At 48.3% G+C, this 24,326-nt stretch overlaps 9 protein-coding genes across 9 annotated transcripts; 4 read left to right on the top strand and 5 right to left on the bottom strand.

The window, feature by feature from the left end:
* Positions 1-510: 510 nt before the first annotated feature.
* Positions 511-1,947, bottom strand: BP5553_05431 (putative Non-specific lipid-transfer protein; the record flags this gene model as incomplete). The annotated part of the gene is made up of 2 exons (XM_032014054.1): positions 511-1,393; positions 1,454-1,947. The coding sequence occupies 2 exons, from the start codon at positions 1,945-1,947 to the stop codon at positions 511-513; spliced, it is 1,377 nt and encodes a 458-aa protein (XP_031870654.1).
* Positions 1,948-2,959: 1,012 nt separating this feature from the next.
* BP5553_05430 (Uncharacterized protein) lies at positions 2,960-6,372 on the bottom strand (the record flags this gene model as incomplete). The annotated part of the gene is made up of 4 exons (XM_032014053.1): positions 2,960-3,129; positions 3,251-3,539; positions 4,206-5,446; positions 5,499-6,372. 4 exons carry the CDS (start codon positions 6,370-6,372, stop codon positions 2,960-2,962), a joined length of 2,574 nt encoding a protein of 857 aa, XP_031870653.1.
* A 501-nt stretch (positions 6,373-6,873) lies between these two features.
* BP5553_05429 (PP2C-like protein) lies at positions 6,874-8,827 on the top strand (the record flags this gene model as incomplete). The annotated part of the gene is made up of 3 exons (XM_032014052.1): positions 6,874-7,598; positions 7,646-8,665; positions 8,716-8,827. The coding sequence occupies 3 exons, from the start codon at positions 6,874-6,876 to the stop codon at positions 8,825-8,827; spliced, it is 1,857 nt and encodes a 618-aa protein (XP_031870652.1).
* Positions 8,828-9,344: 517 nt separating this feature from the next.
* Positions 9,345-11,084, bottom strand: BP5553_05428 (MFS multidrug transporter-like protein; the record flags this gene model as incomplete). The annotated part of the gene is made up of 1 exon (XM_032014051.1): positions 9,345-11,084. The coding sequence occupies one exon, from the start codon at positions 11,082-11,084 to the stop codon at positions 9,345-9,347; it is 1,740 nt and encodes a 579-aa protein (XP_031870651.1).
* Positions 11,085-12,312: 1,228 nt separating this feature from the next.
* On the bottom strand, positions 12,313-13,993 carry BP5553_05427 (uncharacterized protein; the record flags this gene model as incomplete). Its single annotated transcript, XM_032014050.1, has 3 exons — positions 12,313-12,930; positions 12,980-13,876; positions 13,925-13,993. The coding sequence occupies 3 exons, from the start codon at positions 13,991-13,993 to the stop codon at positions 12,313-12,315; spliced, it is 1,584 nt and encodes a 527-aa protein (XP_031870650.1).
* Positions 13,994-14,854: 861 nt separating this feature from the next.
* Positions 14,855-16,609, top strand: BP5553_05426 (Uncharacterized protein; the record flags this gene model as incomplete). The annotated part of the gene is made up of 8 exons (XM_032014049.1): positions 14,855-15,227; positions 15,279-15,448; positions 15,503-15,510; positions 15,562-15,711; positions 15,770-15,947; positions 16,077-16,327; positions 16,376-16,428; positions 16,458-16,609. The coding sequence occupies 8 exons, from the start codon at positions 14,855-14,857 to the stop codon at positions 16,607-16,609; spliced, it is 1,335 nt and encodes a 444-aa protein (XP_031870649.1).
* A 901-nt stretch (positions 16,610-17,510) lies between these two features.
* On the top strand, positions 17,511-19,464 carry BP5553_05425 (Uncharacterized protein; the record flags this gene model as incomplete). Its single annotated transcript, XM_032014048.1, has 8 exons — positions 17,511-17,516; positions 17,587-17,638; positions 17,690-17,764; positions 17,815-18,018; positions 18,112-18,210; positions 18,258-18,306; positions 18,355-18,410; positions 18,461-19,464. The coding sequence occupies 8 exons, from the start codon at positions 17,511-17,513 to the stop codon at positions 19,462-19,464; spliced, it is 1,545 nt and encodes a 514-aa protein (XP_031870648.1).
* Positions 19,465-19,804: 340 nt separating this feature from the next.
* BP5553_05424 (uncharacterized protein) lies at positions 19,805-21,672 on the bottom strand (the record flags this gene model as incomplete). The annotated part of the gene is made up of 4 exons (XM_032014047.1): positions 19,805-19,992; positions 20,054-21,038; positions 21,107-21,242; positions 21,302-21,672. 4 exons carry the CDS (start codon positions 21,670-21,672, stop codon positions 19,805-19,807), a joined length of 1,680 nt encoding a protein of 559 aa, XP_031870647.1.
* A 243-nt stretch (positions 21,673-21,915) lies between these two features.
* BP5553_05423 (Uncharacterized protein) lies at positions 21,916-22,926 on the top strand (the record flags this gene model as incomplete). The annotated part of the gene is made up of 1 exon (XM_032014046.1): positions 21,916-22,926. The coding sequence occupies one exon, from the start codon at positions 21,916-21,918 to the stop codon at positions 22,924-22,926; it is 1,011 nt and encodes a 336-aa protein (XP_031870646.1).
* Between the last annotated feature and the right edge of the window lie 1,400 nt (positions 22,927-24,326).

Raw genomic sequence — 24,326 nt, 5'->3', positions numbered from 1 at the left:
ATGTAATATTGGACTATGCAAATTGGGCTTGCGGTTGGGAATGGGAACGGGAAAGGGGCTTTGATTTTTGTCAATTACAACTGCACTTGCGAAACGTTGATTTGGTCAATTGGAACTGTACTTGGGGAAGGATAAAAGTAATATGGAATAGCGAACTAAAGTTCTAAACACAATAGAAAAAGAACTTTCTTTTAATATTCGTGGGCGTCGATACCGGCACGTTTGTATATGAGGAATTCAACGCCTCAAGCGCATATATAAGATGGAGCTTGAGAGTAGTACAATAGCTGGAGTACTTGAATCTTCCTTCCAAGACTTTATTCAGCTATAATATAGATGAAAATAAGAGATGGGATGGGGTGTATGCATGCTTCAGCGCTAACTGAGAGAACACTCCTCGAAGACGACAAGATGAAGCAAAAATAGAAAACTGATATGCACATAGCAACTCGTCACCTAGATACTAGACCGAAAGTCATCCAAAAATGTATTATACAAACTATATACTACCTAAAATCTCGACTGAACCTTGGTCGCTGTATCCTGCAACGCCCAAGCGCTAGACTTCGTCTTACTCCTCACACTATTAGCTTGGGCTTCAGTAAACCCCTTCGCCTCCACCGCAGGGTTATATCCCAATTTATTCCTCTTGCCCACCTCTGCGGAGCCAACCTCCTTTGCAGGCTGTCCGTCTGCGCGCTTATATACAGTGACAACGACGGCACCACCAAGACCCAGGTTATGTTGTAGGGCAACTTTGGTATTTTGAATCAGGCGGTTATTTGCCCATCCTCGTAAATGCCAGACAAGTTCTGCGCATTGCGCGATACCGGACGCGCCGAGAGGATGGCCTTTGGAGATTAGGCCACCAGAGGGGTTGATGACATACTTTCCACCATAGGTAATATCTCCTTTTCGGACGAGCTCATGGGCCTTTCCAGGCGGACTCAGTCCAAGGGCGTCGATGACGATCATCTCGTTGGCCGAGAAGCAGTCGTGTAATTCGCAGACATTCACATCATCAGGAGTAACGCCGGCTTCCTGCATTGCTATATTGGCAGCATACTTAGTCATCTCAAATCCCATAAGGTCGATGGCGGATTTTGAAAATAGAGAAGGTGCGTCGGTTGCCATACACTGGCCTGCAATCAGGATAGCTTGGTCTTTAAGGTGGGGTCTGGCATCGAGGAAATCTTGCGAGACTAGAACGGCGGCGGCGCCTCCGTCGGAGGTGGGACAGCATTGGAGCTTGGTGAGGGGTTCATGGATCATGGGCGATTGTAGGATTTGCTCGAGAGTATAGACATCTTTGAATTGCGAGTATGGGTTCCGTTGGGAGTGTTCGTGATTCACGCGGGAAATTTCGGCGAAGTCTTCTGCTTTGGCACCGTACCTGGGTAATTGTTAGAATGGATCGATTAATTTGTCAGGGAAGGACGTTAGATGTACTTACTTCTCCATGTATTCCCGACCAGCATTGCCAAACATTTGGGCAGCTCCTGGGGCATTTGTGATACCGCGAGTTTCCACCATCATTTGCCCAGTGGTACCAGTCGGGTTGGCCCTGTCGCTCCAGTGGCTCTGCAGACTTCCCGGCATCATCTTCTCAAAGCCGACTACGAGCATGCAATCAGCACCTCCATGACTGATAATATTTCGCGCCATGTGCAGGCCGGTGGAGCCAGTTGAGCAGTTGTTGTTTACATTATAGATGGGGATTTGGGTCATGCCAAATTGATAGAAGACTCGCTGTCCGCAGGTCGAGTCGCCGTAGCAATAGCATGCCACACCTTGGTCAACATCGTCGTAGTTGATTTGGGCATCGAGCATAGCCTTGACGCCTGCCTCATACCCGAGTTCAGTGTAATCGACTTTTCCCCTTGGCTTGATAAATTTGGTCATGCCCACGCCGAGGACGTAGCATGGCTGGTTGCGATTGATAACCATGGTGGCGGGGTGTTGGGTGCGATGTGAGAAGTGTTTTGAGGGAAAGAGGTTTCAATGGCTGATAGGTAGTGGGGTACTTAATACTTAATATAGTGGCAAGGACCCAGGTAATGCAGCTCCGAGTTGAAACAGAATGAAGGATCAGGAGCACATAATGTACATCATATAAAGTAGAGCGGGTTGTTGTTATTGCAGGGTCTCGCACATGGGGGGTGGCTCGTCTTCTGGAGTAGCGAATGCGGGGGACCGAGGCACCTTCAGGATTACTAATATGTAATCCATTTGCTTGTATCGGCTGTATCGTTTGACGCAGTGTTTACTATCTCTACAAAATACAATGGAAATGTACAAGCACCTTATTCTTGTAAGCTGTGCTCCAAAAGGTATCTTGGTGTTCCTGGTTGGTCCTCCTCGGCTCTTCAGGACCTCGATATTATTTTCAAATAGATATTCATTATCCAGCTCGGCTCTTCCTCTCTTTGCAAGTATTATGACAATGCCATCATTCCGTTTCACTTGAAAAGTCCGACGTATGTGAATGCATCTAAATAGCATGCGGAACGAATCCTTACACGACGAAGTTGAAAACAGAAGAGGCCTGATGTTCTATCCCTGGGAGAGAATGGGACAGGGGTGGCACGAAGTCAAAAAAGAACATCCTGTTGATTCTCTCGTGATGTCTTGCTTTTGCTTCGGCCCTGTCGTAGCAGTTCCTTGGCTGTACTAGTCCAAGCCTTGCCATTGAAAGTAGTTGCGAGATGTGATAAATTGGAGATGAGAGCAATGGATTGGAATCTGGAATGTAACTGCCTACCTGCTACCTTCGATGGCAGTAAAACATCACACACGTCGGCCTTCCCCAGATAATACCAAGTCATAGAAACGCTTCGCATTAACCCAAACCCTATCATAATTCGTAACGGTTCAAATGCCTCGGTGCAGTCCGTATCTCATGTGGTTTGGCCATCCCATTTGCTAACCATTTGCACCTCCTTTAACTGTCACCACCCTCTCACTCATCCTTCACCAGCTCAACACCCTTCTTCTCCCCATCAGCTTCGCCACCTGTAACCTTCTTCCCGGTCTTCTGTATCGTTTGCAGCACCTTCTCGTAGCTCAGCGATGGCTCCGTAACGATGGTTGCACTCTGGGTATCGAGGGAAACGTCGTAGGATTTGACGCCTGGCACCAGACATACATATCAGCATATATTCGCCTTGTTTATGTGCATTCATTCTTGTCTTTTCCACGCGACTCTGAGCGCATGGGCGACGGACCGCCGGAAAGAGATAGAAGATCATACCTTCAAGTTTGCCAAGCACGCGATTTACAGCGCCCGAGCATCCGCCGCAGGACATGGCAATATCGAACTTGTACTTGTGTTCTGCGACCTCCGCCATTTTGACTTGTTTCTTCCCGGGGATTGCTTTGTTTTTGGGTGAAGTTGTGTTGGTGCGACGAGGTGGGATGAAGTCGCGAGAAGAGGGATGATGTTTGGCTAAGGCGCAGGGATGATGTGGTTGCTTGTGATTGTAGGTGGGAGGAGGCGGTCTGGTCGGAATTTGAAGGGGAGGTGAGTGAAGACGTAGGCCCTTTATATCTATATTAATCACAAAAGTTGGAACGTGGTCACAACGCAATAATGCCTCTATGTTACAAATAATCGATACTCCCGTCGGGTCCCGGCACCGCATTCAGATTATGAGCACTGCACCGCAGCCTCACGGAGCAGATATCACTCAACCCCACCAACGGTCGCATCGGGCCGCACCAACAAAGCTCGAGCTGTTTCGACGATTCTCTGAAACGTGCTCATGACAATCTAAAGGTTACTCTATTTTACGGGTGTCTATGATACGGAGCGTCAGGCGGAGTATTGGGTTGAATTGATCGGCTACAGTTTTAGTATTGCCGTCCGATAAGGTGAATTCCAGATGCGCAAGTTCCTGTGGCGTTTCAGCCTGCTTTCATCCCTAGCTAGACGTTGAGCATATCCGGGTTCTAGGTATGCAATGCTAGGCAATGCACGTCTTCGGTGTAGTCGATGATGCGATCGCTGTAAGAGCCAGGACATGGATGGTCTCCGGATGGGCCCGATACACATAGATATAGATGCGGTCCACGCGAGAGGGCAAGGCGAGTCTAAAAATGCCTCGAGAATAGAGCAAGATGCAGTGTAATTGTTTCTTGGGCATCTGGGGACCGCTGGATCTATGGATGTCCTTTGCGGCCCCAAAAGCAGTTCACTATAGCCTTACCAGGTCTGGTATATCATCGTCGTCATCATCGTCATCATCATCATCGGTCCCATGCCCATCATCATCGGAATCGGTATGCTGAGGCGCGGGCCATATCATATCCAACAGTCTCCGTGCGAGAGATACAGGTATAGGAGCACCACGATCATGGCCAGTTTCTTCTTCATTTGCCGTCACCGCCTCCTCGAACTCTCTCCTCAACATCTCATTGTCGTCTTCACTATCATCGTCTTCTCCCTGCTCACCATCACGCGGCCGTAGACCAGGTAACAGACGGGCCAATGCTGCAATGGGATCGAACATATCTCCACCTAAGCCCTGCACATCATCATGGCGTTCCAAAACCCTTCGTTGGCTTTCGTAGGTGAAGATGTTGTGATCAGGCGGAAGAGGATCAGCATCCGAGTTGTTCTCCCGATGAAGAAGATCCGATGGTGCTAAAGACATCAATGCGGGAGTGTTGTCTAAGTAAACGAACCTAACGACATCTAGAGTCATCTCGGAATTTCTGACTGCCGGGATGGAGTCGACATCGGGTTTTGAAATGGTGTGTGCCACTTCCATTAAAAGAGAAGTAGCCTCTGGCGTATTCCATAAATCTTTCGTTTGCAGCACGTATATCTCGGTCAAGAGACATTCCGCATCCGTCCGAGGCTCTACACCCCAGATTGAGGGTGGGGCAGCAAGATCCAGGTCTTTGAAAAGTCGGCAGAAGAGCCAGGGGACTTTTTGCATTGACTCCGCGAGTAGTTGCCTGCATTGGGCCGCTTCTCTAAGCTGAAGTGCAGCAAAAGCCAGAGACGGAGTGAAGTGGGACATGGCAGTGCCATGGTCGTCATCTGAAAGGTTCCATATTTTTGGTAAGGCACTCTCAAAAAGGTCCAAGAGCCAGTTGAACTCATGAGCTCGAAGTGCAAGATGGTGTATCATAAGCCGCATGCAGTAAGGGTCCTCTTCCGGGTCTAGACTAAGTAGAAGCTTTGCCCACTCCAACGCCGTCCTATAGGTACCCTTCATCACTAGGCTTTTCAGGTACTGATACCCAGCAAGCCATAGCTCTCTATTCTCCGGTCTGAGGAAGTCTAGGCGGGCTTTGCCTGCAGATAACTGGGTGTTGAAGAGTGATGTCGCTGCTCGGCCGAAAGTAAATAGGGCACGTTCGAGTAAATCTGAAGATAGAGAGTGATCCGACTGATCTTTGGCGACTTTGCTCACTTGTATAAGTAGTGATATGTGGTAGGCTGAGATATGTTAGCATGAAGGAAGTAACTTAAAAGCTACGATATGACCTACGGTTTCGTACCAGGAGCCCTATTAAGTTCTCAGGATCTCCCATTTGGACATACCCATTAAATGCCTGCTGAAGTGCTTGATATGATTGGTTGTGATCATATCGGAATTCGACAGTACCGTCTTTCTCCCGCTGATCATCGACCATTACCATGGTCAACCCACCAGTAGTTCCCTTTGGCCAATCGTCCTTCCCTTGGATTAGAGCATTACGCCGTAAAGTGAGTTCTGGTAATCCCTTTCCAGGGGCATGGTGACCTTTTAATGCCGTCTCCAAATCCACTCTGCGATCCTGACCACGTTGCCTCCTTCGACCACCTCTGCCAACTGGTCCACCAGCATCATCATGATTATCCGCAGCCGTTCGCCCAAACAAATTCCTCATCTCATTCGCAACTTTGAGATGCTGCGTGCTAACCCCGAGCAGAGCGCATATCCTTTCGTATTCAGGGTCCGCTTTAACTGCCGCCGATTCCGCAGTTCCAGAAGGCTTCTTGAGATCTAGCTCTCGTAATGCAGCATCAATATCGTCCGCGCCATCGTCGGGTTCGACAGGCTGCTCGCTAGGTTTACTCTTTGCCTTCTTCTTCTTCTTTTTGGACTTCTTAGCCTTTTTCGATAACGAGGCAGGCTTAGATTCCGGCGAATTCAAATTTTGTTCACCGTCAACCTCGTCCTTCGCAACTGCCTCCTCGTCCTCTTCGTCCTCGTCCTCATCTTGTAGGGCCGCTAGATTCGCAAATAGACTGGGCTTGGATCTCGTTGGTCTGACTGCCTCCTCTTCGGATTCTTCAGCCTCTGCTTCTGCTTGCGGCTGCAGTTTGGCTTGTTCGAGCTCGCGTTGCTGTTGCAGCTTCCGCAGTTGCCTACTCGACATGATTGGATATCGGATAGATTGAATTAATGTAGAAACAGCTTCGAACGAGGGGGAAATATAGACTGGCACTTACGCCCTCGCAAATGTCTGCGACTTCAGTGTTGAGAATCAAGTACCAATATTCTAGAGAATTATTGCAAGTCTTTCAAAGGGTCTCGGCGCATGACGCATCACGGCCGGCAGAATTCCGCTTTTGTGGCGGAGGTTGCATCCCAGCAGGCGAACATTTGAAGGCTCTGAGGAGGTTGCCAGCTCACCCGAATCAACATTTTCCTGGCGTGGGATGGACATTTGGTGATATAAAATACGCACATAATGAAGCGGTAATTACAGATACCCTCGTTTCGCAACTCTATCATTCCTTTACAAGTTGGGGTTCTCAAGCTTCACTATTGCGATACAACACCCTTAAAGCAGCGCGGCACCTTCAGCCTCAAGCCGTGACCAACGTCGATACAAAGGGGCTCAAACACAGTTCTCAGTCGCCAGAAATACAATCCAATGCGTCGAGCAACAGTCAGAGCATTTCGGACCGCGCAGATTTGCCCATCTCGTAACCTTGCTTCACGTAGCCGCGGTGGACACTTTCAATCCTCAAGCCATGTTCTAGGCATCCGACACGCATCTGGACGATCCGAACCGGTTTCGAAGATAGAGGCCGCATCGAAAGGAACATCGTCGATGTATATCCGACGGTTTTCTGTCGCGTTCGTCTCCGGCCTGGTTGGATATGGAGCTTGGTACACCTACAAAGGAGAGGGCGGTGAGGCAGCAAAAGGCGGATATTTGAACTCGATATCAACAGCACAAGGTCAACAGTCCCGGGCGTTATCAACATCGCCGAGCTATCCTTCGTCACAGCCGGTACAGGAGACCGAAGAGGTGGAAAGGAAGGCCGTGATCGTGGGCCCGGATACATTATACACTGGGGCTATCGCCGGCAACCAGCCCATTACCAAAGACACGGATGGCGCAGGAAGAAAGGTATTGGAAATGTTGACACCAGAACAAGCCACGCAGATATTGCGACGAAACGAAGAATCATATCTGGTTGGGCGAGGAAAGGGCGTCGTGAGATATGATGTGGTTCAAATAGCCAGCAACGATCCTATCGAGGACGATCATTCAGAGAAGATAATTGAACTGCCAGAAGCATTGGCGACAGCTACAGCAGCACGGAACCCTTCAAGTGACTGGATGTTCTGGGGCGTATTTGATGGACATTCGTAAGTGCAAGCTATGGTCTTTGGAATCATTTAATAACCGTTTATAGGGGCTGGACTACATCGGCAAAGCTCCGACAAGTGCTGATAAGCTTCGTCGCGAGAGAACTAAACTCGACATATAAGGCTGCCCTAGCTGATCCGTCAGTTGATTCACCTTCATCCGATGCTATTGAGGCTGCAATCAAGACGGGATTCACACGACTCGATAACGAGATCGTTCACGAAAGCGTTGAAAAAGTCCTGAAGGCAAATTCGAAGCTTGTCGCCGCCGAATTATTAGCACCCGCGTTGTCAGGGTCCTGCGCTCTTCTTTCGTTTTACGATAGTAACTCGAAACTTTTGCGTGTGGCTTGCACAGGAGACTCTCGAGCGGTTCTAGGCCGCCGAGGAGCAAGCGGAAAGTGGGCTGCTACATCGCTATCAGTTGACCAAACTGGCAGCAACTCCGATGAGGAGGCACGAATGCGCAAGCTCCATCCTGGAGAACCCAATGTGATACGGAATGGCCGAGTTTTGGGCGGTCTTGAGCCTACTCGAGCTTTTGGAGACGCTACCTACAAATGGACTCGCGAAGTCTCCGAACGATTAAAACGGTCTTTCTTTGGGCGGACACCATCTCAACTCCTCCAAACACCTCCTTATGTTACCGCCGAACCCGTGGTTACCACTACAAAAATTGAACCCGAGAAAGGGGATTTTGTTGTGATGGCGACCGATGGGCTATGGGAAATGCTTACCAATGAAGAAGTGGTCGGGCTAGTAGGCCAATGGATTGAGAAGCAATCCGCTGAAAGCAATGGAAGTGTAGGAAACTCTTGGGTCAAGATGTTCTCCACTCAGCAGAAAGGGCTACCGGTCGAACAGGGTACAGCCTCGAAGGAGAAGGATGGTCAGAAAACGCCAATCAGACAGCAACAATGGGGCGTGAAAGGTGGCGAGAATGCCAGATTCGTGGTGGAAGATAAGAACGTCGCGACTCACTTAGTGAGAAATGCGTTAGGTGGGAAGGATAAGGACATGGTGTGCGCGCTTTTGACGCTGCCAGCGCCATATTCAAGACGATATCGGTAAGTCGGCATAGCGCATGCCTAAATGAATAATCGTTAACATTTCATAGGGATGATTTGACTGTCGAAGTTATCTTCTTTGGGAACGGTGATAAGAGTGGTGACGTGGTGGTCAATAAAGAAGCTAGCGCTTTAGCAAAGAACATCAAGCCAAAGCTATGAGCACATTTCACTAGTGTTTGCAGCAAGTACCTGGGCTCTCAATGGAGCTATACGGAGCGCTTTCGCTTCGGCTATAGTATCAATTGCTTGCTACCAAGTTACACTTCATATAACAGAATTTAACCGAAAAGACTCGTAGACTGGAAAGATTCTTCTGGCACGAGCATATATGTTTCTGTATTATATAAATATCAAGCAGTCTTTCATGCCCCGTTTTCTCTCCATTTCTACTACAAGATTTATCATAGTCCCCCATCTTGCTCCTCGAAGACTAACTATTATTGCAACACCATGTTCAATTTCTTGTAGCACCCAACCTGGCCCAACCTTTCTGCCGGGGTCTATTATATGGTCTCTTGTTCCAAACCCTTTTACCCCTATTTTCAATTGTACCTCTATTGAGGCCTCGGTGCCGTCTTAATCTGTCTAAGTGGCATAACATAACTGCATCGCAGCTGAAGAACATCGCGAAACCAGCATCCAATACGTTCGATATCAGACTTGACAAGCATGCCATTCATGTGGTATATTTGAGATTGGGCTGCTCACCCTTCTCAACATCTATATCAGAAGAATTTCGTGGTCCTCGAAGCTGTTCCGCAACACTTGCCCTGTCGTTGTCCTGACGAGATGCGGCCCCCGGCTTCAAGGCGACGTACTCTTTCATATCCCCATTCTCTGAATGCCTATTGCTATCACTAGCGGCACCAATATCTGTGCTACTGCTTGAAAGAATATCATTCTGCTGCACTTCCGGCGACTTAGCGTTCGCTTCTGGCGTAGGAGCGAACTTCGAGCGCTTGCGGATACCTTCGCCATAGCGGTAGAAGATGAATGGAATGGGCGATAATAGCACCGCAACCCCTCCGATCAACGAACCGCCGCCTGCAATGCCCAAGGCGCTAAACATGTAATTCGTGAAGAGCGGAGCAGCAGCACCACATGCCGATCTTGCTATTGTGTTCGCCGCTATGGCACTGGCCGTATACATGAGGTATGTATCGGCGAGATAGTTAAAGTAGGCGACGAAGACGAGGACAATGGACGTGGAGAGGAACGTTCCCGCGATGGTCGGCACAATCCAGTGGATGCTATTGTATTCCGCTGTCCATGCGAACCAGAACATCGTAATAGGGAATAGGATGCCCCCGGCCATCGCTATCGGGAGCCTATCCTCGGGCCGCCCTTTTTGTCCTGCTAGCATTGTTTTCTGTTGATGTGAGGAGTAGAAGAATATGATTATCCCCCCTGTTACGGCACCGACGATAGTGCCTATCAATGGTAGCTCACCCACTCCCGAATTCCAACCACGTTTCTCTTGGAACACGATCGGGTAGATGCTAAAGAGCATGTAGAGTAGGGTATACACAGTCGAGAGGTAGATAGCGATCAAGAAGGAGATAGGATCGATCATGATCTTCCACGGTCTCGTCAGAGCTACCCTGAAGATTGATGACAGCTTCTGATCAGTCCCTTCAATCGGCGCCTTTAAATCTTCATGGCCCGGAGTCTTTAATTTTCTGATTCTCCGTGCCTTGTTCAATAGTACTACCTGCGGTAGTGTCTCGGGGAGTGTGAACATGAAGATGGAAGTGATGCCCGCCAACCAAAGAAGAACATAGAAATTCCACCGCCAATCCTCTTTCAGTTCCAGAAATCCAGAAATCACCGGCCCCAAGGCCGGTCCTACAAATGTCATGACAGAAAATGCCGCCATGGCGTTCCCTCTCTCCACAGGACCCCAAATATCAGCCAGCACACCCGCGGAGTTTGACAGCGGCGAACTTGCAAACGTGCCTGTGAGGAATCGGCCTATGAGCAAGGCGGGGAAATTTTTTGCAAATGCGCACAGGAAGTTGAACACCAGGTATAGTGGGAAGGAGATATAAAAAATCCATCTCCGGCCGTAATACTCGGACAGTGGCGCCCAGAACAGAGGCCCAAAGCAATATCCCAGAAGAAAGAGCGTCACCACTAAACCAGCTACTTCGAGCGAGATATCAAACTCCTTTGCAATTCCTTTCAAGCACCCGGATGGGCTGGACGATGCGAATGTGGCGTTCACGACCAGCAGAACGGCGACCGATGTGATGTACCATCTCCGGGCTTTTGACCAGTTCTTGGGGTTCTCAATGTCCCCTGGTGCGAAGTCGAGGTGCCCATCTTTGTTTAGGGTTACATCTTGGGTACTGTGGATGGCGTGTGAGCGATAGGGTTTGGCAACGGGGCGGGAGAGTATGCGCTCGAGGCGTTCCATCAGGGAACTTGTGGCGACTGGTCTTCTTTCCGAGTTGGAAAGAATGACTATATCCAAGGGACGCCCAGGATATGTCGTCACAACCAACCTAGTGGCAGTGCTTGTAGGAAAAGGAAAGCCAAAGGAAGTAGCAAACGATACCAGACAGGTAACAGCTATCTAGGTTATAAGAACAATGAACATGAAGAGGGTCCGAGCGAACATTGCGCCGCCGGCATAATACTACTATTGTGCAGAATGAAATACATTTTAGGGTAGCAAAGGGCGCTCTTATAAATCAAATAGGCTTCTATTCGTTGTAGTCAAGGCTGATGGATCGACGACTCCGTCCAAAACGGCTAAGTCGGCAATGAAAATTGGCAGGAGAGGTGCTAGCGGGGAATGGCAGACAAGGTGCATGGAGCTCAACCTAAGGTCTGCTCGAGGGGACCGTCGGAGTTCGCTCTCTACTACTCCCGCAAGGGACCCAAAAGAAGCAAAAAGCACTCGAGTAAGGGTTGGCCTAGGGGATGATATCATTTCGGCTGACGAGGGCGAGTGCCGACGCCGACGCCCTTATTTGTACACGGGCACAGCCGTTCTAACCACTAACCTGGAACTAGGAGAGCGTTGCATTTCTATCTCGACCAGCTATCAGTGCAGTAGATCCAGAAACCGAAGCGATTGTTCAAACAGCTTTCGACCAGGCAACTTGGGCGAGAAACAACAATTGTGATTGCTTACAAGTTGGCTATTGTAATACACCCCGCGTGGCCCCTAAATGTTCAGTAGTAGAATCAGTGATAGGTAATCCATTCGAGCTTATTGTTTAGTGATTACTTATAACCTTTTGGATTAGAGTCTATCCGAGCTTATGAGCTTATGAGTTTATGTGCAGACTCGCCCGATGCACCACGTACCTATGTAGTACCGACTGTGGCTGGTTCATCTCGCTTCCATACCCCAAGCTTAGTTGTTGGCAACTAGTGAGATATTCTATTGCCTGGGGATTATAGCTCAATACCTTGGGTATCCCGATCCCCAACTTCAAGAGAGACTAATGTGTTATGGAGTAGCTTATACTGTATTGGAAACAAACGCCAAGCGCGCATAATGGGGACAAATTCGGAACTCCAAGCCGTGAGACGAAAGACGTACTAACCGAAATCCCATACCCATGTAGCCTCTATGTGCTATGATGCGAATTTACACTTGGCTTCGAGGCATATATCAACATTGTCGCTGCTGATCATACAAGCATGAATTCATCTGCGGTCTCGTGCGCAAACAATAATATACTGGCCTTCTTTTTGAAGCTGCTGTCAAAGGATGTCTCAGCTGCATCCTCCCTGGCCTTCATTCGCCCCGTCTCGATCTTGTCTAAATATTCTAGTAGCTCATCATCATCGTCACCAATGTCATCAAGGAGATCCTCAAAGTCATCACCTATATCACTAAACTCTCCTTCTATTAACTCTTCCGGGTCTCCCTTAAACAAATCTTCTGTAGCTTGACCATTTTCGTCCCTCACCTGCACCAAAAGGTCTTCGAATGGTTGCTGGTCCTCGCATTCTATTGCCGTGGCTTGATCAGCCGAGTAGGAAGTCTTCCAAGACAGTTTTTTCGACTCGGAAGGGTCGTATAATTTCCTCTGCATCATGCTCCATAACCTTGCTTGCGCTACAGCCGCAAGGCACCCGCTAGCTTCGTATGCCGGGCCCATATTTTGTTTTTGAGGGGTTGAAGTTGCTAAATTCGCCAACCCAATCAATTTCTTCCGCAGGCTTGGGGACTGCACGTTTCGTAGCAAGGTAGAGGATATTGCTTGAGAGATCGTCGGGATGAAACGAACATTATTTGCCATTGACTGGATGAAGATTAGTGCAAGCCAAATTTGAAGTAAGAAAAAGTTGTACATCTCTGAAGCCAGGGCTGAATATCACGGGAGCGAGCTTTGAGAGAGACTTCTCGGGGAGAGGTCCGTCAATTTTCATGTCTCCGACTCGGAGACGGTGAGAGTCATAGCCTGAGATTAATATCTGCATTGCAGCCTCCGTAAGCTTGTACGCCGAAGAAACATCTAAACTCGGGGGTGTTTCGACCCGATTGAGTATTTGGAGTTCCGATGCCGCCCGCTTCAGAGAGGAAGGGGGTGGCCAAGGCGACAGGTCTGAGACCAAAGTTGACTGGGATCCAAGTGAAGGTGTGCTACTACTCCATTGCGATAGAAGCATATCTTCTTCTGGTGGTTCGATTATTTCTTTCAAGGAATTTTTCCAACTAGTTGACAACAACATATCATCCTGTCCTTCTGAATCTCTGTGTCGACTCTGGGACTGAAGAGGAGTGGAGGACTGCCCGAAGGGAACGGAACCACGCGTGATATTATCTGATTCCAAGGTTTCGAAACATCTCGATATAGGCTCTGGCAGGTCCCGATTAGGTCTTTCAACAATTCCCTGAAACTCGTGGAGGTGAGTATTTCCAAAGCCGGCCGGAGTTTGATCTAGTAGCATGATATCGACATGCTCATTCACAACAGGTACACCTCTCACCCTTTTCACCGTTGCCATATGTTCCCCAGGGATCATATGAAAGCCGAGACAAATTTGCAGTCTGGCAAGTTCGGCATTAGGCAGACTATTTGGGTGACGGATATTAATATCTTTTGGCAACCAAACGCGAGGCTGGGAAGCTGAACTTGGAGATGCCTTGTCCGGGCCAAGACGTATCGAAAAGTCCGGTTTGAGATTAGATAATCTGCTGGCTTCTGAGATCTCTAGCGATGGAAAGAGTGAGAGCTGAGACCACAGCTTGGTGGAATCAGCAAACAGATCCGAAACCCAGAGGCACACACCTACCTGTGCGTCTCGAACCCGGTACCGAAGGCTTTCCAGAAGGCGTAGCCGGCTCCCTTTCTCCAGAAGCATGTTATCAAACGTAAGATGGAAATCAAGAGAGCATGGCTGTCCACGGGATACCCATACATTACCAGACGCCAGGGCATTGAAGATGTCCTTCTCGTCTCGGTCTAATTGTGACTGTGACAGACAAGTCGGCGTGTTGAGATGCACGACAGACGTTACACAGAGCTTTATCTTGTCTAACCCGCTCACCAAACAAAACCCATCAAACTCCAGGGCCTTGGACATCACCTCCAGTGCAATCAGACTTCTGTAGATGGCCAGCGGAATTTATGATGGTGAAGTGGAAGTCGGAGCTGGTCTGCGCAATGCGTATAAGACGGTGGCAGTGACTGGGGATATGAGTAGCAAGAGTTAGTTAGTTGTAGGGATGGTATGGTAGAAAATAGACGTCATAGTCGTATTACGAGTACTGTAGCAGACTAGGATGAGACATGGGCGCTCATGCCTCGTGTTTGTGTTTGTTTGTGGTGGACGAGAGTGAGATAAAGGGTTGATAAAGGGTTCTGCCGCCATCCACCGTCCCGATCAGCCTCGCGACCGTCATCATACAGCACCAAGGCGCCGTCCCGGACTTTTTGTTGACTGAGTAGCCGAGCATATCCCACTGCTACCACCACCCGTCCCATCACCAGGACGCACCAGAACCACTACCACCAGCAACAACAGGGCCCTTCCCCCCCAAAACCCTCCACCCTCTATGGCGATCACCAATGTGGGCTCGATCGTGCTCAATCTCCTCATCTTCATCACGACGCTGGTGAACTTTAGCTACGCCCTCACCACCCTCGAGCCGCACATCATCTTCGTCCTGTATGCCATCTCGAAGATCTTCATGACGGCGCCGGACGTAGGGATCCTGAAAAAATGCCAACACCGGCATTTGTGCCAGGGCCAGGACGGATGATACAACTCCCCGAAAACGGCTACGAAACTCCTCGAACACCCAAATGCGGCGAGGGATCATACTTTCTTGGTCCTGATGGCAGAGCTGGGGGCAAGGACACAGAGGCAAAATGTGCTGGCTATACTGACAGTCGCACTCACATAAAAACGGAGCGAGAGAGCCCACGGCATCAAGCACATCCGGATTGCGGTGATAAGGCGGATCCGCAGCAGGACCATGATGAAGAGCCAAAGCTGAAGAAGTTTGGTATCCGTGACCGTATTGGCTGCTACACCTGGACGTGGTTCACCATGACAATGGCTACGGGAGGGGTTGCGAATGTCCTCCATACAAGTAAGTTGGCTCCATGGACTTTGCTCGGCTCCTCCTAACCCCCCCGACTAGTACCATATCAACCTGCGTGGCTGGGGGTTGTTGGTGTAATATTCTTTGTATTTAATCTTATACTTTTTATAATCAATTGCGTCCTCATTACGTTGAGATTCAGGTGGAACCCTGGGTCATTTAAAACTTCTTTCACAAGCCAATCCGAATCCTTGTTTATTCCAGCTTGCGTAAGTACATGATAAGTTTGAAAGAGGCTATTTGCTGACCGTCCTGATCCATAGGTCGTTTCGTAAATACATACTTCCGTAATCGATGTGGAGTAACGGCTGACATGCAACAGAGTTGGAACGATTCTGATCAATGTGGCTCAATATGGGATTCCAAATACTGGCGATTGGCTTCAGACAGTCATGCAGGTCTGCTACTGGGCCTTTGCTTCCGTGAGCTTCATCTCAAGTTCGGGCATGTACCTGATTATCTGGTCGACTCAGTAAGCAATAAATTGCAAGTTTGATTACTTGATGGTGCTGATTTTCGATTTTCGCAAGGACGTTTCCAATCCACACAATGACACCGATATGGATTTTCCCCGCATACCCCCTCCTTTTACTTGCACCGTTCGCTGCGAATCTTATTCAGTCTTTACCCGATGCTGCTGCAGCTGCTCGCATAAATTCTGTTACCATAGCCCTTGGAGCGGTTGCTATCCAAGGTACGGGATTCCTTGTGAGTCTAATGATATATAGTGCATTCATTTATCGCCTGATGACTCAAAAATTGCCTCGAGAAACTAGTCGTCCGGGGATGGTAAGCCCCAGTATTCAGGGTCTAGCAGACCTGTGCTGACTGTCGCAGTTTGTTTCTGTCGGTCCAAGTGGCTTTACAGTCGCTGGATTAGTCCTTCTCGGTAGCCAGCTGAGTTCGAAGATCATGCCAAACGGGTACATGGGAAACACCGACGCGCCGATACTCTTGAAACTCTTATCCGAGGTCGTAGGGCTCTGGATTTGGGGCCTATGTCTATGGTTTTTTATTGTTAGCGTCGGTGCTCACTGGCGAATCTTGCTACCTAACGACTCTAAAACAATCCGCTTCGATATGACTTGGTATTTAGAATGTTTTCCCTGGAATTCTCGTAGCTAACTTTAGTCAAGGTTCTCGTTTGTCTTCCCAAATACAGCCCTGGTTACTGCGACTCTTGCGATCGGTAAGTCGTTTGAATCAAATGCTATCAAGATACTCGGGACTGTCTGGGCTGTTTTGCTCGTTGTCCTTTGGGCGTTCATCTTTGCGACGATGATTCGCGCTTTGCTCCTGAAGCGGTTACTATGGCCCGGGCAAATGGATGGGAGCGAGATCTCGATGAGGAAATGGATTCGCAAGCTTGAGTGAGAGGTTGATTCAAGAAGAATCTATTAGAATGGTTACCTTATACTGCTCAGCTATCTAGGATAGCGGAATAAGCCTATGTGTTAAAGGACCAAGATAAGGGCGTTTCGCCTATTCTATTCGCTGCATTGACCTTGAGCAACATCAGTGACTTTTAAACAATTTTTCCAACTACCAAATTATCTCTAAAGCCAATTCTTGTTCCCCAAAAAGTTGCTGGCCTTGTAATGTACTATCCCATAGATAGTCTAGTAGTTTGAGTCGAAGGATGGTCCTGGGATTGAGTAATTAAGCCTATCTTGGCCAGCCCACATGCCCTATGACTACCTCAAGCGGCAGTCACGGACCATGCTCTAAATGGCCCGCCCATGGGGCACAATAATATAAACCCAGCGACACCTCCCAACTGCTTCTGTGAATGTTACTCCTGTGGAACCAAGTCTCTAGCGTGGCAAATCCGAAGCTAGCAGGCTTCCGCGTGTGGCTCTCCTTATCCCGAATATCTCGGTCTTCCATAGCAGTCCTCTCTACGCCCGGAAACGCCCACCGCAAGAAGTGTTTCCCCAAACGCAAGTTTACCAGCACCTTTTTGCACGACGAAGATCCCAAGGATCGTTACTTCTACGCTCTAAAGAATTTGTCTTAGCGTAGAGGGGGCTGACGAATAAAAACATTCATTATGAGTATGTCACAGTGCGCTCACCTGCCCAGCTAGTAGAACCACAAACGCTGACAATATAAGGGAGGAATATCAATAACCTCCTCTACGGATTTTCATGGATGATCCTGCTAGGGTGTAGAAACTCTTCGGTCAGCGCTACTGTTTCCTCCACGGATAGTTTAGGCGCCGTCTCCAGCGAGTCTAAATTATGCAGCGAAATCGGGATTGAACTGCTGAAAATGGGGGTGAGTCGTTAATCTAACAACTTATTAAAAAACTACCTAGAAAGAGAGAAGACTGAACGCATGACTCCAGGGGAATGCCGCAGATGCTCTGGTGGGAACGACTCTTTGTGTGGGAGTAATTGGTAAATTCTTCTACAAATAGTAGCCAAAGTTCACTTCGCTAATGAGCGTAGGGATGCAGCATAGTGGCATTGGCGGAGGCGGGTTTATGCTCGTGCGAGGTTCAGACGGAACATATGAATCAATAGGTACGAATAGCCTAGGGATTTTACAAGAGAAACGTCACTGATCGATTCAGACTTTCGGGAAACTGCCCCTGCTGCTGCCCATGAAAATATGTATAGGGACAATGTCAATGGCAGCATCCGCACTGGGCTTGCAAGTGGAGTGCCTGGAGATGTCCATGGGTTGGAGTACCTGCACAAGAAATACGGGGTAAATGATTTGCTTCTTGTTTTGAATAATTCTAACAATCGTCTCGAAGGCACTTCCTTGGAGAGCTGTATGTAACCCAGCTGTTCACGTTTCCAGGCATGGCTTTCCGGGTAACTAGTTCCAGTGATCAGAAGAAATATAGTTGCTGATTGAAATTTAGTGACCGAGGATCTGGTTCGTTACATGAAAGCTGCCACTTCCGACGACAATAACTTTCTGGTTGAAGATCCCAATTGGGCTATGGACTTTGCACCAAATGGTAATGTTACAAAGTTGGATCATTATTCTAGGACTAATTATTGGTAGGGACACTGCTTGGTGTCGGCGACATCCTAACACGAAAGCGATATGCCGAGTAAGAAAATCTACCAAGTCGTACATATCTCCGACTAATAGGTAATAGCACTTTGGAGGTTATCGCTAAGCATGGCTCAAAAGGCTTTTATGAGGGAGATGTTGGTACTGACACTCTTCATCTCATATTTCTAGCAACTGCTTACAACTTATAGCAAAATATACTATTGCTGCCCTCCAAGCCGCTAATGGAACCATGACACTAGATGATTTGAAGAGCTATCAAGTCTCTATCCGAAAACCAATCAATATTTCCTACCGTGGTTACAACCTCTACTCATGCGGTGCCCCAAGCGGTGGGTCCGTAGCACTCAGCATCATCAAGATTGTTGAAGGATACAACATGAGCGATCCTGAGCTCTTGACCCTTAACACGCACCGCCTTGATGAAGCCATGCGCTTCTCATACGCCGCTCGAGCTGAATTAGGTGACCCTGATTTCTTCTCCTACATGGATAGCTTCGAAGAGCAAATGCTGAAGCCCAAAACCGCTTCATCGATCCGGAAACGCATCTCGGACTCACGAACCCACAACGTCTCTTACTACTCGCCCACAGGTTATACTGTCCCGGAAAACCACGGGACCTCTCATATCGTCGCGTCTGATGAATCGGGCCTCTCCATAACCCTCACATCAACCATAAACCTTCTCTTTGGTTCTCAACTCATTGTTCCTGAGACAGGTGTGATCATGAACAACGAAATGAACGACTTCTCCATCCCAGGTGTACCAAATGCATTCGGTTTTGTTCCTTCACCCATAAACTATATACGACCCTTCAAACGCCCCCTCTCGTCTGTATCCCCTGTCATTGTCGAGCACCCCAACGGTACCTTGTACATTTCCATCGGTGGTGCAGGGGGAAGCCGAATCATCACCGCTACTGCACAATCTATTCTCCACATTCTAGATCATGGTTTGACGCTGCCAGAAGCGTTGGAGCATCCAAGGTTGCATGATCAGCTAGTACCGGCAACAACGACATTTGAGTACGGTTTTGATAATAATACCGTTGAGAGTATGAGAGAGAAGGGTCATAATATTACATGGGTAGGGCCAATAAGCGCTGTTCAGGGTGTGAGGAGGTTGAGTAATGGGACGTTTGAAGCCGGGAGTGAGCCGAGACAGAAGAACAGTGGTGGTTTGGCATGTTGTTGAACGCTTGAAAGTTACTTGTTGGATGGTAGAGTTAGGGGAAAGACTAGATGCTACATAGAAGGGTGTTGGGCGTTATAGATGGGTGATGAATAGAAGAGGGCGGGGCTTTCTTGCGTATATACTAGCTATTAATTCTCTTTTGAGTTACATGCAACTTGCTGTACTGCGCTGCTTGTGGGTAGTGCCACACGCATTGACGATGCGGAAAGTCTGTTGTTGCCAGCAGAGGACAACCACTCCAATAGAAACATTAGCCTCACGGAATTACTGATCCATAAATCAAGCGCATTAGTGTATATAGCCCGATAACTATTCTAGTGCTCAAAAAACAAATGGGTATTCAATGCTCTTTGGACAGCCTCAAAAGAACCAACCTTTCCATCTCCCTAAGCCATCCCTTCGCAAACTCCTCCTCTGTAAATCTTTTCGCGGATCGTCGAGCTCGGCGTCTCATTGCTAGCTTATCTGGTAAAGCAAGCGCTTCCTCGAAACCCGAGGCAAACTCCGCGGAAGTTGTTGCATGGAAGCCTGTAGTTTATTAGACTCAGATTTTGTAACAGAAGAAACCAAAACTCAAAAGGGGACTAACCGGTAGGCTTGCCATCCATAGGGGTGACGATATCGCGTTTTGGACCACCACTATCATGTACGACAGATATAAGACCCGCAGCTTGGTATTCCACGACCCCAATACCAAAATGCTCGTTCCACATCCCGTTCACACCGACACTAGCCCTCCTAAGCCATTCCAAAATATTAGGCCATGGGGCATCAAGGTGGAATTCCACACTATCTCTAATCTGGAGTTCGTTTGCTAGGAGGCGTAGCTCATAGACTCGTTTTGAGTCCCCGTCGTCACGCACACTACCTATCAAAACAAGTTTGGCGCCTTTGGTTGCGGGCGTTTTGGTTGCCATGAATTCGGAAAAGGCCGAGAGAATGAGTTTGTGGTTCTTTTCGGGACGAAATTGGGCGATGTAGAGGAGGACCTTTTCGCGTTTCTTCTCACTCTCTGCAGAAACTTCGACTTCTTTCTCCAGCTCTTCTACTGCGACAGGTGGGAATACGGCTACTGCCACTGGTTTGTTGAACCGTTTCCTCCATCCTCCCCAGAGTGAGTTAATGTGTTCCTGCGTCCATGTTGAGTTTGTCATGACAATATCAATGGATGCCCCCACTAAGGAATATAACATTGCGAAAAGTTGCCAATAAATCTTCTTTGCCTTTCCTCCCGCACCAACTCCCTTACTAGCATTCACTCCTTGGCCTCCTGTTGGCGAAGCCGGATCCAGGGAGCTCAACATGTCAGTCGATATTGTGGGATAGTGGACGTAAGATCCTGTAGGCACATCTTTAAATAGGATCTTGCTAAAACCAGATGCAAATGCATAGCCCATCGTATCCACGAATATGTCCGGGGGAAGGAGGGAGAAAGCGTCCCAAGCCAACACAAGAGAACCAATCGATTGACCCAAGAGCGTGAAATGTGGCCAGGAAGAAGCTAGAACCCATGATCGGGTGCTGAGGTAGAGGAAAGTAACGGTAGGAGGATAGAGGTGGATATTGAAGCGGTTCTGTTCCCAAGGCTGTCAGTGGAAGGATCATAGAAGGCCGAGACCGTGTAGCACAAGGGTATTTGTACCTTGACTCTATCCAGGATTGCAGTTTTATCAACGTCATGATCCCCTGTATATACCACACATTTGGCATTCGGCCATCGTTTCTGAGTCGCTATAATGGCAGCCCAAAGTACTCGCTCCCCACCCCCACCAGCGTTACTTGGTCAAGTTAGCGACGGCACAAATCGGCATACAACTCTAGGCGTTTATATACGCACCAGAAAGGGTGGAAAAATCCAACGATGCCATCCCACTCCTTGTCCCCCTTCTCGCCATTCGTGGCTGAACCAGTAGAATAAGACTCTACATTTTCCCAATCATCGCTATCCCTTCTCCCATGTCGCTCTGCGGCATATTCCTTCTCATCCTTCTCCATCAACTCCAATATCTGGGATTTCCGTCCTGCAGTCTTCCTCCTCAGATAATAGCCTACCGTTCCGCCTAAGTATAATACAAGTTTGGGGCCGATGAAGAGAACGATGAGAGGAAAAAGTCCAATAGCAGAAACCAGCGCTATGGCTGCATATTGGGAGTTCAGTCCAAACCTCGACATATTTTGCGCACACTGGGTTGTGCAAGTGTCGGCCATGGTTTGTGGATTGTCGGGTTTCCAAGTTGTCTGGAATCGCGACGGTGTCACTTACTGGTAGACGCGACCTCGGTGTCTCAGCGGCCCGATCCCGAGCTTGAATCTGTTCCGAACTTTACCCGAAGCCATTTTCTGGCGATGAACAACTTCACAACCCCAACTCGAAGAGCAAACGATGCTAATTTGTCAATGGCCTCATTCATTAGGGACATAGAAACATAATCTTTGGGCCGTCTTAGACCCATGCCATGGAACCGCTTCCACGCCGCTACCTCGATGTCTTGTCTCATTCGCCCTAGAGCGTCGCAAGCTCACTCCACCTCCAGATTATCCAAGGTCTTTCTCAAACCCCGTCCGAGCAATCGCGCATTCCACGCCTCTCCTAGGCCACAGTTCCTCGAGACTGTGATCTTACCAGTCCATTCTCTTTTTGAAGGTGTGCATACCCTGACGGGGTTGCCATGGGTCTACTCTATTCCTCTCGCAGCCCTGAGCATCCGAACAATCTTCGTGCTACCGATATCCATCTACACACGCCGCATAACCCAGAAGCAAGCCGCACTCGCGCCCCTGGTTCAATCATGGGATTACCAGTTGAGAAAAGATGCGATTAAGGAAGTAGGACATTTAGGGCCAAGTTCAACAACTGCGGTTGTCTTGAAGAAACTGCGCCAGAAGAGAAAAGAGCTCTACCGCAGATGGAGTTGCGAGTTATGGAAGGGATTTCTACCAATTATACAACTACCCGTCTTTCTGGTGGCCGTGGAGTGTCTGCGGAAGATGTGTGGAACTCATGAGGGGCTCTTGGGTCTGCTAGTGGCAAGCATATCAGGCGGAGATCCGACTGTGCTTGTAGATGGTGCAATGACTTTGAAGGATTTATTTGAGCCGGGCTTTATCACTGGCGGCGCGCTTTGGTTCCCTGATCTTACGAAGGCCGACCCGGAACTAAGACTTCCCTTCATCCTCTCTGGAGTTATGCTCTTCAGCCTGGTTAGGTTTTCACGAAGTAATCTACCATCCAGCGTTTGGCAGAAGAGAATAAGAGGAATTATGGCCACCATGGCCCTAGCTGCGGGGCCTCTATTATTGAACATGCCAAGCGCGATGCTTGTATATTGGATATCGTCGAGTGTGATTGCTCAAGCCCAGGGGTTTTTGCTGAACAAACTCATGCCCATCAACCGAGTTTCTCCTTGCCAGCCTAGGAAGCCTCTTCGAATCGGACGAGCCATGGCCAATAAGATTCCATAGGAAGTTTAGAATATGTACGATATGTCTCGAATAAGACTTGGAGTTATACAACATTTAACCGAGGAGCTTGATTGAATGGCATAATAAAATGGGTCCTTGTGCAGTTTTGTCTCTAGTTCTCTCTATATTATGTATGAAGCTTCTCCTTTATTCCTAGTTTTCCTTGTGAGGTTTTATATTTAGATTATTTTCTTGTTCTACATCGTATCGCTTTTACTGTGGTCCACATATATATGTTTACTTACCAAGTAAGGTTGGCTAGCGGTTACGTTTGCGGAATTAAGAACAACTGCAGCAGGTGTAAAGTTACACAACATGAAGTTTGCAACGTCTTACTTTCCACTCCTAGCCTTATTGGTCCTGGGTTGACCTCTTACGAATAAGCTCTGCCAAGGGCACCAGCCTCACAGGGTCCCGAGATTCGTTTGATTTGTGACCCCCCGCCGTCGATTCTCAATACTTGTTATGATATCGCGCAGAAATTGCAAGCTTCCTTCTGAAAGCTTGTTCTGCAGTACTCTCTTTCTGCGCCTGCCCTTGATATCCATCCCGTATTTGGCTCTGCAAAGAGTATTAAGAATTCGATGATATCATTGGTCGGCAGGACTTCCACTATTCTTAATCATATTATATATATATTTACAGATTTGTGTAACTCAGTTGCTTCTGCTTCTTCAGCAGCCCGCATATCGGACAATCTAAGTTTATTTGAGGTATTAATTTTACCTCGGCAACTTCGGGTCCGTTTTGTTAGCAGTTTCGTGCATTTCATATGATGGCAAAAATGTTGGGGTCAGCCACCTCCCGGGTATCTTACTGCTACTCCGGTCTTACACCGACCCTTAACGATGCTATCAGACAATTTATATACCATGCGCTGATGACAGGCGCATAGCCGTGGTAGGGGAAATTTTCTGTCTATGTCATTTCCGGTGTCTTACAACCCCAGAGGCTACAAAACGCTGCATCGGCACAAATTGTTAGTTTGTCCAAAATGAATTTAAGTTTGACAGCTTTGTGGTAGTTCCCGAGCAAGAATTCCACCTCCAGAGTTTTCATACATCGCTTGGACACAATCACGAAAGTCCCAGAAAAGCATCTATCTAGTGTGCTTGTAATGATGGCCATCTGCATCTCGCGTCTCCGTGTAAAACATCCCCCCATCTTGATGCTAGTGAGTGCCATGCATCGTTTCCGCCTCTGTCCATCCCGCTTTCATCATCACCGGACCGGAAAATCTACTCTATTCTGCTGCCCTACAGATACGAGGTAGGGTTGCACGTATATGCATGACGTTCGATATTTTTAAGCTTGATATATCTCACCACTTCTATCTTTACCTAATCTGGAGAAGGAAGGTCCCCGAAAATTATGTACCATGTCTTCAAACGCCTGGTTGA

This window comes from Venustampulla echinocandica, assembly GCF_003357145.1.
Source record: "Venustampulla echinocandica strain BP 5553 chromosome Unknown scaffold_2, whole genome shotgun sequence".
Lineage (NCBI taxonomy): Eukaryota > Fungi > Ascomycota > Leotiomycetes > Helotiales > Pleuroascaceae > Venustampulla > Venustampulla echinocandica.
The sequence above is the reverse complement of the archived record's forward strand: the minus strand, read 5'-3'. Positions and strand labels throughout refer to the sequence as shown.